Source organism: Pseudorasbora parva, chromosome 8 (genome assembly GCF_024679245.1).
Source record: "Pseudorasbora parva isolate DD20220531a chromosome 8, ASM2467924v1, whole genome shotgun sequence".
Taxonomy (NCBI): Eukaryota; Metazoa; Chordata; class Actinopteri; order Cypriniformes; family Gobionidae; genus Pseudorasbora; species Pseudorasbora parva.
This window is the reverse complement of record NC_090179.1, coordinates 39,360,589-39,373,891: the sequence shown is the minus strand read 5'-3', so window position 1 is coordinate 39,373,891 and position 13,303 is coordinate 39,360,589. Positions and strand designations below refer to the sequence as shown.

The 13,303-nt window shown below is 38.7% G+C and overlaps 1 protein-coding gene across 2 annotated transcripts in view; it reads left to right on the top strand.

Moving 5' to 3' along the window:
- exoc3l2b (exocyst complex component 3-like 2b) overlaps positions 1–13,303 on the top strand; it is a 61,212-nt gene that overhangs the window by 37,491 nt on the left and 10,418 nt on the right. For both annotated transcript variants that reach the window (XM_067451212.1, XM_067451211.1), the window contains exons 4-8: positions 545–1,199; positions 7,136–7,250; positions 9,388–9,498; positions 9,990–10,090; positions 10,582–10,695. In XM_067451212.1, the coding sequence (XP_067307313.1) occupies positions 545–1,199; positions 7,136–7,250; positions 9,388–9,498; positions 9,990–10,090; positions 10,582–10,695 (1,096 nt within the window). The remainder of the gene's footprint in view (positions 1–544; positions 1,200–7,135; positions 7,251–9,387; positions 9,499–9,989; positions 10,091–10,581; positions 10,696–13,303) is intronic.

The window sequence follows — 13,303 nt, the reverse complement described above, 5'->3', positions numbered from 1 at the left end:
ATTAGCAAACGCTGACAAAAAATGTAGTTGCCACTCACACATTGCTAGTCTATTTCACAAACAATGACAAAGAAACAGCAAGTAACATTGAATTAGACATAAAACATAAACCAATCATTTTTGTTTTATTTATAATGTTGAAAAATCTGTCTTTATTTTGGTAAGACTTTAGAATGGGGAAAACATATTTAACATTAACTAAGACTTTTGCCTCAATAAACTCCTAATTTACTGCTTATTAATAGTTAGTAGTTTTTGTAGTGTTTAAGTTTAAGGCATGGAGAATATGGTTATGCAGAATAAGGCATTAATATGTGCTTTATAAGTACTAATAAACAGCATATACCCTTTTAATATGCATGGTAATAAGCAACTAGTTAATAGTGAGAACTGGAAGAAAAAAAAAAGTGTCACCCTTTTTCTTTTTTCTTTTTTTACAGTGTCCGGGTTTAGAAACAACACGAGGGTGATTAAACAATAAAAGAATGTAGTATTAAGTCTCTGCTGTGTGACTAACGGATAACATTATTTTCTGTTTTGTCAGTGTTGGAGATCCTGCAGTTGGTGACAAAAAGAGATTTGTTTTTGGCTGACACTCACATTCTGGAGCTGGAGCAGGAGTGTAGGGAGGCCGAATCTCCTACGGCAGGGGGCACTGAGGATTTCAGCAGCCCCAGCAGCAAAGACAGCAGTCGGCGCAAAGCCAAAGATGTGGAGCTGCTGTACGAGGCCCTGCAGAAAGAGTTGTGGGACGTGGTGAGGGACTCTCTGCGTTGCCCCACCGCCAGACCCAACCTGGGCCTGGTGGTGCAGGTGCTTCAGCAGGAGGAGCAAGCCGACCGGGACTGGGCTCAGAGCGAAGGAGCCGCTCCAGGAGGCCCGCGACCGAGGGAGTTCAAGAAACGCTGGAGGGAGGCGGTCGTCGAGTTGGCTAATGCAAACTTACCCCAGCATGAAGAAGCACGGGCAGGCGAGCTAGCAGCCTACCTGGATAAGCTAAGAGTCCGTATGGTGGAGGACCTCGGAGCGGCTCGGCGTAATGTGGTATCTGTGTATCCGGTGGAATATGACTCCTTCCAAGTGTACACACAGAGCTACCACCAGGCAGTTACCCGTCGTCTCCAGGCGATCGCCAATGGAGATCTGCAGATCATTGACATATACTCTATGCTAGACTGGCTCTACAACATTTACAATAGGTAAACACCGGTAGTTTGACTAGGTTTATGTCCTCAAAGAGATAGTTCCTTAAAGGGATTTTTATATCGCCTATTCTCATAAAAATGAAACCAAAACGAACCTCCAAAACGGTACTATAAAAATTGTCTGTATGACATCTTCTGAATGTGTCAGGTTTGACAGTGCTTTTGTGTCTCGCAACTGGAAAAAAAATGTAGCGAGTTTGAATAGGCATGCATACAAATGATTGAAGATTTTTGAAACACTTTATTTTACAGTGTCCTTGTTACATGTTATGTACTTACCATAGTAATAACAGTAAATTATGCACAAACAAACCCTTATCCTACCCTAACCCTATAGTAAGTACAATTAAATCTCAGTACTTGCGCATATAATTACACTGTAACCTTAGAATAAAGTGTAACCAAGAATTTTTTTAGTTTTTTGTTTGGCAAATCAAACTTCAAGCTGTTCCTCGTGCAAACATCTCATATGACTTAAGAAGACTTTGAATTTAGCGTATTTAGTTATATGGATTATTTTGATAGTATTTTTTAATGTTTTGATTGACCCAATCCTCACTTACTTTTATTGTATAAGAAAGAGCCAGTGATATTATGCAAAATGTCTATTTTTGTGTTTCACCGAAAACATAAAATCTTCTTTTGAAAGTTAAAATGACTTTAGGATGAACAGATTTTGACAGACAAAATTATTTTAGAGGAACATTTTAGAGGAAGAACGCTACCATTGAAAAGTTTGGGGTCAGTAAATCTTTTAAAAAGGAATTAATACATATATTCAGAAAGGATTTATTAAATTGATGAAAAGTGACACTAAAGACATTTATAATGTTTATAAAAAATATTCAATAATTCATAATTTCAAATGGATGCTGTTCTTTTTATTCACCAAAAATAATAAGAAATGTCTCTTGAGCAGCAAATCAGCATATTAGAACGATTTCTGAAAGATCATGTGATACTGAAGACCCTCTTCTTCGTTTTTATATAATAAATATATTACAATTTTAAAACAAAATAGAACACATTTGTTATGAATTGTAATACGATTTCACAATATTACTGTTAATACTTTTTAGTTTTGATAAACTATATAAATGCAGCCTTGGTGAGCATAAAGGCCCGTTCACACCAAGAACGATAACAATAAATATAGCTATAGCGATAACTATATTAGTGTCCACAGCAATTTGCTTTGCCGTCAGCTTTGCCGTCTGCCACTTTAAATTAGTTTTTGCTATAATACTAACTTATTTGTTTTTACTTCATATGAGAATCAATGTTTACGGATTAACTTAATCCTCTAAACTTCGAATCCACACAACCACTGGTTTGCATGATAATTCCTTTATTTTCGATCCTATTTTATAACATATTTTGTCATTTTGATACATAATACATACGATATACAGCACAATAATTAATTTATAGATAAAATTAAATGTACACAAACCTGTATATTACCGAAGACATGCACCAATTTACAAAGTAACAAAAACTACCTAAACACTGGGTTGTTACGTCTGACCCCGGATCTGGGTAACACAAAATCTACCCAAACACTGGGTTGTTACGTCTGACCCCGGATCTGGGTAACATAAAAACTACCCAAACACTGGGTTGTTACGTCTGACCCAGGATCTGGGTAACATAAAAACTACCTAAACACTGGGTTGTTATGTCTGACCCAGGATCTGGGTAACATAAAAACTACCCAAACACTGGGTTGTTATGTCTGACCCAGGATCTGGGTAACATAAAAACTACCCAAACACTGGGTTGTTATGTCTGACCCAGGATCTGGGTAACATAAAAACTACCTAAACACTGGGTTGTTACGTCTGACCCAGGATCTGGGTAACATAAAAACTACCAAACACTGGGTTGTTACGTCTAACCCAGGATCTGGGTAACATAAAAACTACCTAAACACTGGGTTGTTACGTCTAACCCAGGATATGGGTAACATAAAAACTACCAAACACTGGGTTGTTACATCTAACCCAGGATATGGGTAACAAAAAAAACTACCTAAACACTGGGTTGTTACGTCTAACCCAGGATATGGGTAACATAAAAACTACCAAACACTGGGTTGTTATGTCTGACCCAGGATCTGGGTAACAAAAAAACTACCAAACACTGGGTTGTTATGTCTGACCCAGGATCTGGGTAACAAAAAAACTACCAAACACTGGGTTGTTATGTCTGACCCAGGATCTGGGTAACAAAAAAACTACCAAACACTGGGTTGTTACGTCTGATCCAGGATCTGGGTAACAAAAAAACTACCAAACACTGGGTTGTTACGTCTGATCCAGGATCTGGGTAACATAAAAACTACCAAACACTGGGTTGTTACGTCTGACCCAGGATCTGGGTAACATAAAAACTACCAAACACTGGGTTGTTATGTCTGACCCAGGATCTGGGTAACAAAAAAACTACCAAACACTGGGTTGTTACATCTGATCCAGGATCTGGGTAACAAAAAAACTACCAAACACTGGGTTGTTACGTCTGACCCAGGATCTGGGTAACAAAAAAACTACCAAACACTGGGTTGTTACGTCTGATCCAGGATCTGGGTAACATAAAAACTACCAAACACTGGGTTGTTACGTCTGACCCAGGATCTGGGTAACATAAAAACTACCAAACACTGGGTTGTTACGTCTGACCCAGGATCTGGGTAACATAAAAACTACCAAACACTGGGTTGTTACGTCTGACCCAGGATCTGGGTAACATAAAAACTACCAAACACTGGGTTGTTACGTCTGATCCAGGATCTGGGTAACAAAAAAACTACCAAACACTGGGTTGTTACGTCTGATCCAGGATCTGGGTAACATAAAAACTACCAAACACTGGGTTGTTACGTCTGACCCAGGATCTGGGTAACATAAAAACTACCAAACACTGGGTTGTTATGTCTGACCCAGGATCTGGGTAACATAAAAACTACCTAAACACTGGGTTGTTATGTCTGACCCAGGATCTGGGTAACAAAAAAACTACCAAACACTGGGTTGTTATGTCTGACCCAGGATCTGGGTAACAAAAAAACTACCAAACACTGGGTTGTTATGTCTGACCCAGGATCTGGGTAACAAAAAAACTACCAAACACTGGGTTGTTACGTCTGATCCAGGATCTGGGTAACAAAAAAACTACCAAACACTGGGTTGTTACGTCTGATCCAGGATCTGGGTAACAAAAAAACTACCAAACACTGGGTTGTTACGTCTGATCCAGGATCTGGGTAACATAAAAACTACCAAACATTGGGTTGTTACGTCTGACCCAGGATCTGGGTAACATAAAAACTACCAAACACTGGGTTGTTACGTCTGACCCAGGATCTGGGTAACATAAAAACTACCTAAACACTGGGCTGTTACGTCTGACCCAGGATCTGAGTAACACAAAATCTACCCAAACACTGGGTTGTTACGTCTGACCCAGGATCTGGGTAACATAAAAACTACCAAACACTGGGTTGTTATGTCTGACCCAGGATCTGGGTAACATAAAAACTACCAAACACTGGGTTGTTATGTCTGACCCAGGATCTGGGTAACATAAAAACTACCAAACACTGGGTTGTTATGTCTGACCCAGGATCTGGGTAACATAAAAACTACCTAAACACTGGGTTGTTACGTCTGACCCAGGATCTGGGTAACATAAAAACTACCAAACACTGGGTTGTTACGTCTGACCCAGGATCTGGGTAACATAAAAACTACCAAACACTGGGTTGTTATGTCTGACCCAGGATCTGGGTAACATAAAAACTACCTAAACACTGGGTTTTTACATCTGACCCAGGATCTGGGTAACATAAAAACTACCAAACACTGGGTTGTTACGTCTGACCCAGGATCTGGGTAACAAAAAAACTACCTAAACACTGGGTTGTTACGTCTAACCCAGGATATGGGTAACATAAAAACTACCAAACACTGGGTTGTTATGTCTGACCCAGGATCTGGGTAACATAAAAACTACCTAAACACTGGGTTTTTACATCTGACCCAGGATCTGGGTAACATAAAAACTACCAAACACTGGGTTGTTACGTCTAACCCAGGATATGGGTAACAAAAAAACTACCTAAACACTGGGTTGTTACGTCTAACCCAGGATATGGGTAACATAAAAACTACCAAACACTGGGTTGTTATGTCTGACCCAGGATCTGGGTAAAAAAAAAACTACCAAACACTGGGTTGTTATGTCTGACCCAGGATCTGGGTAACAAAAAAACTACCAAACACTGGGTTGTTACGTCTGATCCAGGATCTGGGTAACAAAAAAACTACCAAACACTGGGTTGTTACGTCTGACCCAGGATCTGGGTAACAAAAAAACTACCTAAACACTGGGTTGTTATGTCTGACCCAGGATCTGGGTAACATAAAAACTACCTAAACACTGGGTTGTTACATCTAACCCAGGATATGGGTAACAAAAAAGCTACCTAAACACTGGGTTGTTACGTCTGACCCAGGATCTGGGTAACATAAAAACTACCAAACACTGGGTTGTTACGTCTGACCCAGGATCTGGGTAACATAACTACCAAACACTGGGTTGTTATGTCTGACCCAGGATCTGGGTAACATAAAAATTACCAAACACTGGGTTGTTACGTCTGACTCAGGATCTGGGTAACATAAAAACTACCTAAACACTGGGTTGTTACGTCTAACCCAGGATATGGGTAACAAAAAAGCTACCTAAACACTGGGTTGTTACGTCTGACCCAGGATCTGGGTAACATAAAAACAACCAAACACTGGGTTGTTACGTCTGACCCAGGATCTGGGTAACATAACTACCAAACACTGGGTTGTTATGTCTGACCCAGGATCTGGGTAACATAAAAATTACCAAACACTGGGTTGTTACGTCTGACTCAGGATCTGGGTAACATAAAAACTACCAAACACTGGGTTGTTACGTCTAACCCAGGATCTGGGTAACATAAAAACTACCTAAACACTGGGTTGTTACGTCTGACCCAGGATCTGGGTAAAAAAAAAACTACCAAACACTGGGTTGTTACGTCTGACCCAGGATCTGGGTAACATAAAAACTACCCAAACACTGGGTTGTTACATCTGACCCAGGATCTGGGTAACATAAAAACTACCTAAACACTGGGTTGTTACGTCTGACCCAGGATCTGGGTAACATAAAAACTACCAAACACTGGGTTGTTACGTCTGACCCAGGATCTGGGTAACATAAAAACTACCTAAACACTGGGTTGTTACGTCTGACCCAGGATCTGGGTAACATAAAAACTACCCAAACACTGGGTTGTTACGTCTAACCCAGGATATGGGTAACATAAAAACTACCTAAACACTGGGTTGTTATGTCTGACCCAGGATCTGGGTAACAAAAAAACTACCAAACACTGGGTTGTTACGTCTGACCCAGGATCTGGGTAACATAAAAACTACCCAAACACTGGGTTGTTACATCTGACCCAGGATCTGGGTAACATAAAAACTACCTAAACACTGCAAAAAACAAAAACAAAATTGACCCAAAATGTTCAACCCAGGATTTGGAGTATTGGTGTGAACTTCTTTCAAAAATATTATCAAATCTTACTGACCCCAACTTTTTGAATTAAACGGTAATGTACCATAGTGTTGCAAAGGAAATACTGTGGCGTTTCACAATAGTTAGCCTGTTTTCTAGTTTGTATTGTTGCACTGACTATATCCAGTCGTCAAGCCACGTACGACTACAGCAAACCTAAAGCAGATTGTTATAAATAGCTTCTGGTTGATATGAGAGGTGAAACCCACTCTTGTACCTTCCCATTCCGGTTCCTTCATAATTCAATGTTTCCTTATGAGTGAAGTCCAGACTCAGTTTGTGATTTGCTCTTCCTGTTGTTGCTGCAGAGATGTCCTTGGAACAGTCACCATAACAACACCCATTAACCTCTCGCAGCTCGGCCCACTGCTGCCGACCGAGACGGTGGAAAAACTGGAGCTCGACTGCCTCAACTCAGTCAGGGTAAGAACTGAAATTCTCAAACCTCGTCCCCAAGTATCTCCTGGCCTTTTCTGTGTGACTTCAGCAACGGCACATCCTGTCCACTCGAAGAGATGGCTGGTCGTTGCAACCTGAACGGTCAATTAGAGTGCGGCATTTCAGGGTCAACGCACGGCTTTCCTGTCTACATTGAGCACTACACAATAGGAGTCAGTTGGACAACACATTTTTCCCTTCACGCATTAAGCAACATGAATATGTGTTCTTTTAATAATCCTTTAGCCCATCCAGAAAATAGTGACATTAGTTGAATGCTTAATTTCACAAATGCCTTAATAGTGTGATTGTTTCCTCATGGATACAATTGTTTCATAGGGGTGGGTGATATACCGGTAGACAATTAACCAGTAGAAATGTGTCAACCGGCAGAGATTTTGGACTTTCGTCTCTATTGCGGTTATGCTCATATGTTACGCGGTTATTGCTGTACTGCACCGTCACAAAAACGTATATTTTGTGTGCATTTTTAAGCACTGCGTTTTAAAAACAGGTGATTTCAAACCGTTGGAGCGCAATAAGCAGCAAAAGACAACTCGTTTCAGTATATGCGCACACTCTCATTAAATACACGTTTAATAAATGTAATATTTTGTCTTTCTTCACTATTTATGCTTGTCTTTCAGAAAAAAATATTAACAAAATCAAATCAAAAGGACTCATTTGAGTCTGGGAAGTTTGCAAAATTTGGTTTTGGTTGATTTGACATGAAATGACCCAAATTATCTGCCATGTAACATGCATAGCACAACTAAACTTGTACTTACATGTATGATAAACCGCACAAAAGTCTGTGGCTTTGCAAATAAGTAAGTATCTTGGGTCTTTTACATGGTCTAACAACATTGGTTGAAAAAAAGGAGACACTGCCAAGGACTTCGTCTCACTGTAATGTGCCTGTCAATAACAATTAAAGCTGCACTGTGTACATTTTCAGTAAAAATTGGTTGCGAATTACAATCGCCCACTCCTCCCTTTCGAAGCACAAAGAGAAGCTACAGTGACTGACATAAGTCAAAGATGTCATCTGAGACAGCAGAGAGTAGCAGAAGTTTGTCCGTTTAGGGCTACTGTAGAAACATGGCGGTGCAAAATAGTGACTTCACTGTAAGGGGACTCGCGGTGTTTGTAGATAGAAATAACTTATTATAAGGTAATAAAAATAACATAACAGATCTATGATATATAAAGCATTAATCGCATAGATAAACGTATAGATATCTATGACTTATTACAACGCGTCTTACCTCCGCCATCTCCCAGTCTAAAGGAAATTACATACATGTATAGTTACCACTGATTGGCCAACATAGTTGCCGGAAAGAAACTCCTTTCAACAAAGAAAAACATTTAGGCACGTTCATTACTCCAAGCTGCAGCTACACCTGTCTCACTCTCTGAGAGACTGTTTCTCAGCACAGTCTGTAAGTGCTTTTTGCGGTCTAATTGGGCTTGAATGTTTAAATACACATACCCATGTGTCAAAGTGACATGTATTTGCAAGTAAGCAGTCATTTATGTCTGCAGTGAATATTAACAGTTGAGAAAGAACAGAGAAATTGAGAAAGAACAACGCACGAGTGTGGATCCGTCGGTCTTAAAGTGACAGCATCCAAATTTACCTGCTGTCATTATTAATGCTAATCAAACAACAACAAAAAAGAGAGAAAATCTCTCACTGCTCTTGACTAAATTACATTCGTAACTTTAATAAGAATAGCTGTATATTTCTAGTGCTTGAAGTTTTTCAGTCTGTCTTTGTTCTGTAGTAGTTTGTTTTCTTTGCTCTTTATGTATCACTGTTTACTTGTCTTTAGTAAGCTAGAGGTTTTTTAGGCTAGTATCAGTTTTCTTAAATTATATTGAAAATGGTGATAAAATTATGAAATTTCAGTGGTATCAAAAATGTAGATATCATAGAAACCTTATTTAAACCAATACTGAGATATAATATAATATATAGTTATCGATTATTACTCATATAGTGATGTAAGATTTTGGTCACATCACCCACCCCTAATATGTACCTAGTGCCCTCTGGCCGCCCCCTCTCACAGCAAGTACGCTGTTAATGAGTGTGTTGAAATGTTGTGTTTTCCAGGGGAAAGTGACCAATGAACTGTCTCAGGTTCTGGAGGAGGAGGAAAAGAAATGGCTGGACACCTTGAACATCGAAGAGTATCAGATACCCCTGGCTCGCACTGTTATTCAGGTCAGCGCAGGGCCACATCGACCATTTATGCTTGTTTATATATAATAAGATATTGTGCTTGACATGTGAAGTCAAGAGCACGTGATATCGCATGTTACCATAATCCATTTTCCTCAGTATTTCTTGATTTTGTGTATAATGGCCCGCTGTTCCGTCTCCAGTATGTGCAGCAGGTTTTAGACACTGGGTCTCTTGTTGGAACAAGTGTTAAATGGCAATTGTGCACCTCTGTGTAACATTGTCTCCTAGCTTGAACCGACATAAATAAACACTTCCCATTGTGAGCATGTTTCCATTACAGTATATTGTTTTTGCAGGCTCTGTATTGCGCCCTAGTGGTCATGAAGGGTATTAGGGAAAATAGTCAGTCGCTTTATTAGGTTACTGAAGTTATAAGCAAGATATCTCAAGACTAAATTGAGAAATTCAAATAATTTTGTAACAGTTTTTAATTCACTTAATACCATATTTTCTTATATGTTTGATTATAGAGGCTACAGGAGGACCTTGAGAGATCTGCAGCCGTAAACAGACATTTAGGCTCACGTGTTGCTCAATGCAGTCTAAACGGACTGGCGGATTTCCTATACAGGTGGGAAAATTATACATGAAAAGTGACACTGTCATTCAAATGTTTGGAGTGAGTATGATTTATTTAATTAAAACTTTTATTCAGCAAGGATACATTAATTGACAGTAAAGACCTTTATTATGTTAAAAAGATTTCTATTTCAAATCAGTGCTGTTCATTTTAACTTTCTAGTTTTCAAAGAATCATGAAAAAATGTGTCACGATTTCCAGAAGATAAGCAGAAACATTGATATAAGTAGAAATGTTTCTTGCGCACCAAATCAGTAGGTATATTAGAATGATTTCTGAAGGATCATGTGACACTGACACACAATAAATGCAGCCTTGTTGAGCATATTAACTTTGAACGGTAGTGTATGTTGGGCTCTATGGGGTTCAAAATTCTGAGCCTAAATTATAATCCATGTATTTATTTATTTTAGTTAATTTCCATAGAAAATGTGTCATGATAACCACATGGTATCCTTAAATATTTTGTTTTTGATGCAAAGTTTTCAGAGAAAGGTGGAGATGTTCCATGAGATGCTAGTGAGCAGCTTTGGAGAAAACGAAGACGGTTATATCTCTAAAACCATCGCCCTTGTCAACTGCTGTCCACCGTTTAGGTTGGCTTCCTCGAAATCCTTCATTTATACATGATCTTTTGTTTGTTTTAATGTGTTTAAAGTGCTGGGTTGATTACTCACAAATTGTAGTCAGTTACTAATTCCAAAACACAATAAAAAATGTTGTTAGTAACGTAATCCATTACATTACACATTTAAGGCAATTGTAATCTGGCTGCTTTTTGATTATTTTTAGATTACTTTTGACCTAACTCGTTTATCACATTGATTTGAAAAGGATAATATCGTACCATATTGATACATAAATAGCCTAGAAAATCAAATCTGCCGTGAGTGTCGTCTAGCAACTCTCAATACAGTTCTGAGCTGTAAAAACCAAACTCTGGGCGGGCCAATCACATCGTGTATAGAGTCGGTGGGCGGGGCCATAATGACCGCAGAGTTGAGTTGCGTTACTAGTAAACACAGAAACTGTTCGAATCAGCTTTGACAGCGACTCTGGAAGACTTGGAGTTAAGCTTTTCTCTGAGAAAAGAACATAGAACGGCACTGAAGTCATTCTTAAGAAAGGAAGATGTGTTCAGAGTTTTGCCGACCGGATAAGGCAAATGTTTAATCTATCAACGAGCTCCGCTTCACGTTGCTCTTGTTGTTTGTGGCGCTATCCTATCGCGTGCAGAGGGAGTTTAAAAGACAACCGTTTATCCCGCCCCTCGGATTGAGCTGTCTATGGTGAGTTTCCAGACCAAACATCTTGATGTGGGTCTGGCTTGTCAGGCTAATACATAAATACAAAGAGAAAGAGAATATATTCGATTCTTTGCTATCAACAACATAAAGTTGATCTTCCCTCGGGTCATTTTGACCCAAAACTCCAAACAAATTCCTAGAAATGCTCCATTCAAACTAAACAAATGCTAAAACTTCACCAGTGATTTTGTAATGTCTTTAATGTCTTTTTTGTAATGATTATATTATGAATTAAATGGGTCATGCATAAAATTGTGTTATTTTGAATTTAAGTTGAAAGAATGGGAAGAATCGGGTTAAATTATTATTTATTGAAAAAATCTAGTAATTTGAACAATTGTTTTTTTGTTTTTTTAATAACACTTTCTGGACAAAAAAACAAAAGTAACAATAATTTTAGGGCTTCGGGTCATTTTGACCCATGAGGGAAGGATTTGTTACAAAGTGTGAGGGAGGAATGAATGTTAAATATCACATTACATCAGGGTTTCCAAGACTGGGGTTTGTGAGCTTAATTAAAAACTATTGAGTAATTAAATCATAAAAATAAATAATTTAAAGTAAAAACAATCAAAATAAAACGCTTATTAAAATCGATAAAAAAATATATTTTTGTCAGAAAGACTATTGTCAAAGATGATTGACTATTAGCGTATAGTTTGGATTGCCGGTATGGTTCAGTTCTCTGCAAGAACTCCCTGAGCATCCATTAAGCCTAGCATAGATAAGAGCAGCGAGAGCTGTGATAAACCCCCTTAGGGTAAACAGAACAGAACCAACATGATGTATCGCATATAGCATTAATGTCAATATTTAATGTACAAAATTATTCGGGAATTTAGGATTTAGGGGAATTAGAATACCAAATCCTGACTGACGAGAGGAGGAGCTGGGGATGGAGGAGGGTAATGAGCTCTGGAGAAACGCGATAATACTGCAGGAGCTTATATACTGTATATATATGCTGTGATAGACCTCGTCTCGTATCCCTATAGGTAGACGTGATCAGATGACAGTCAGCTGCTGCGAGTTTCACTGACGTGACCAGAACTGACGCTACGCTTGATTTTATTTGTTTACCTGCATGTCATTTGACCATTAACTGACATCAGAGAACCATGAATTAAATGTTTAATTATTATTACTATTACTATTACTACCGTTATTGTTATTATTATTATTGACCTAATTATTGACCTAACCTAAAATCTCAGGGGGTTCTTCAAGTAAATATATCAGGTCAAAGAGATTCAGCTGACCTCACCTCAGTTAGAGAATCCCTGCATTGCATTCAAATATGAAATGACTTGAGTTTGTACATTTTGATGTGTTTGAAAGACCAAAACCTTCCAAAGACACTAATATGTGCGTAAATTAATCAGTGACTGATAATTCAAATAATAAAATCTTTGTCAAGAGTTGATTAGATTTGCAATGTTGAGAAAAACCCTGTTTAAAGGTGCAGTATGTAGTCTTTTTGCAGTAAAATATCTAAAAACCACTAGGCCAGTGTTATATATTTTGTTCACTTGAGTACCTACAATATCCAATATATATACTTACAATATATATAATAGAAAATTGCTATTTTAACTAAGGACCGGGACGTTTCAGCACAGGGTTTGAGGAAGTTGCCTGTCAATTGCGTCATATCTGCGTTACCCTCGTTTTCGGGTTTTATTTGGCAGGAGCGCTTTACTCTTAGCAGTGTGAACAAGTGAACGCATGGAGTAACGTCATAACATCGTTTTGAACACACTTAAATGTATCTAATATGATGAACAGAGCTACATTACCTCATGATCATAACCGGAAGAGCGGATCAGTGCAGGCGCCCGGTGACTGTGTCCCGTCCCGTCATAATAAAAGTCCCGGTATTCGCGAGGCGAGTATTTGT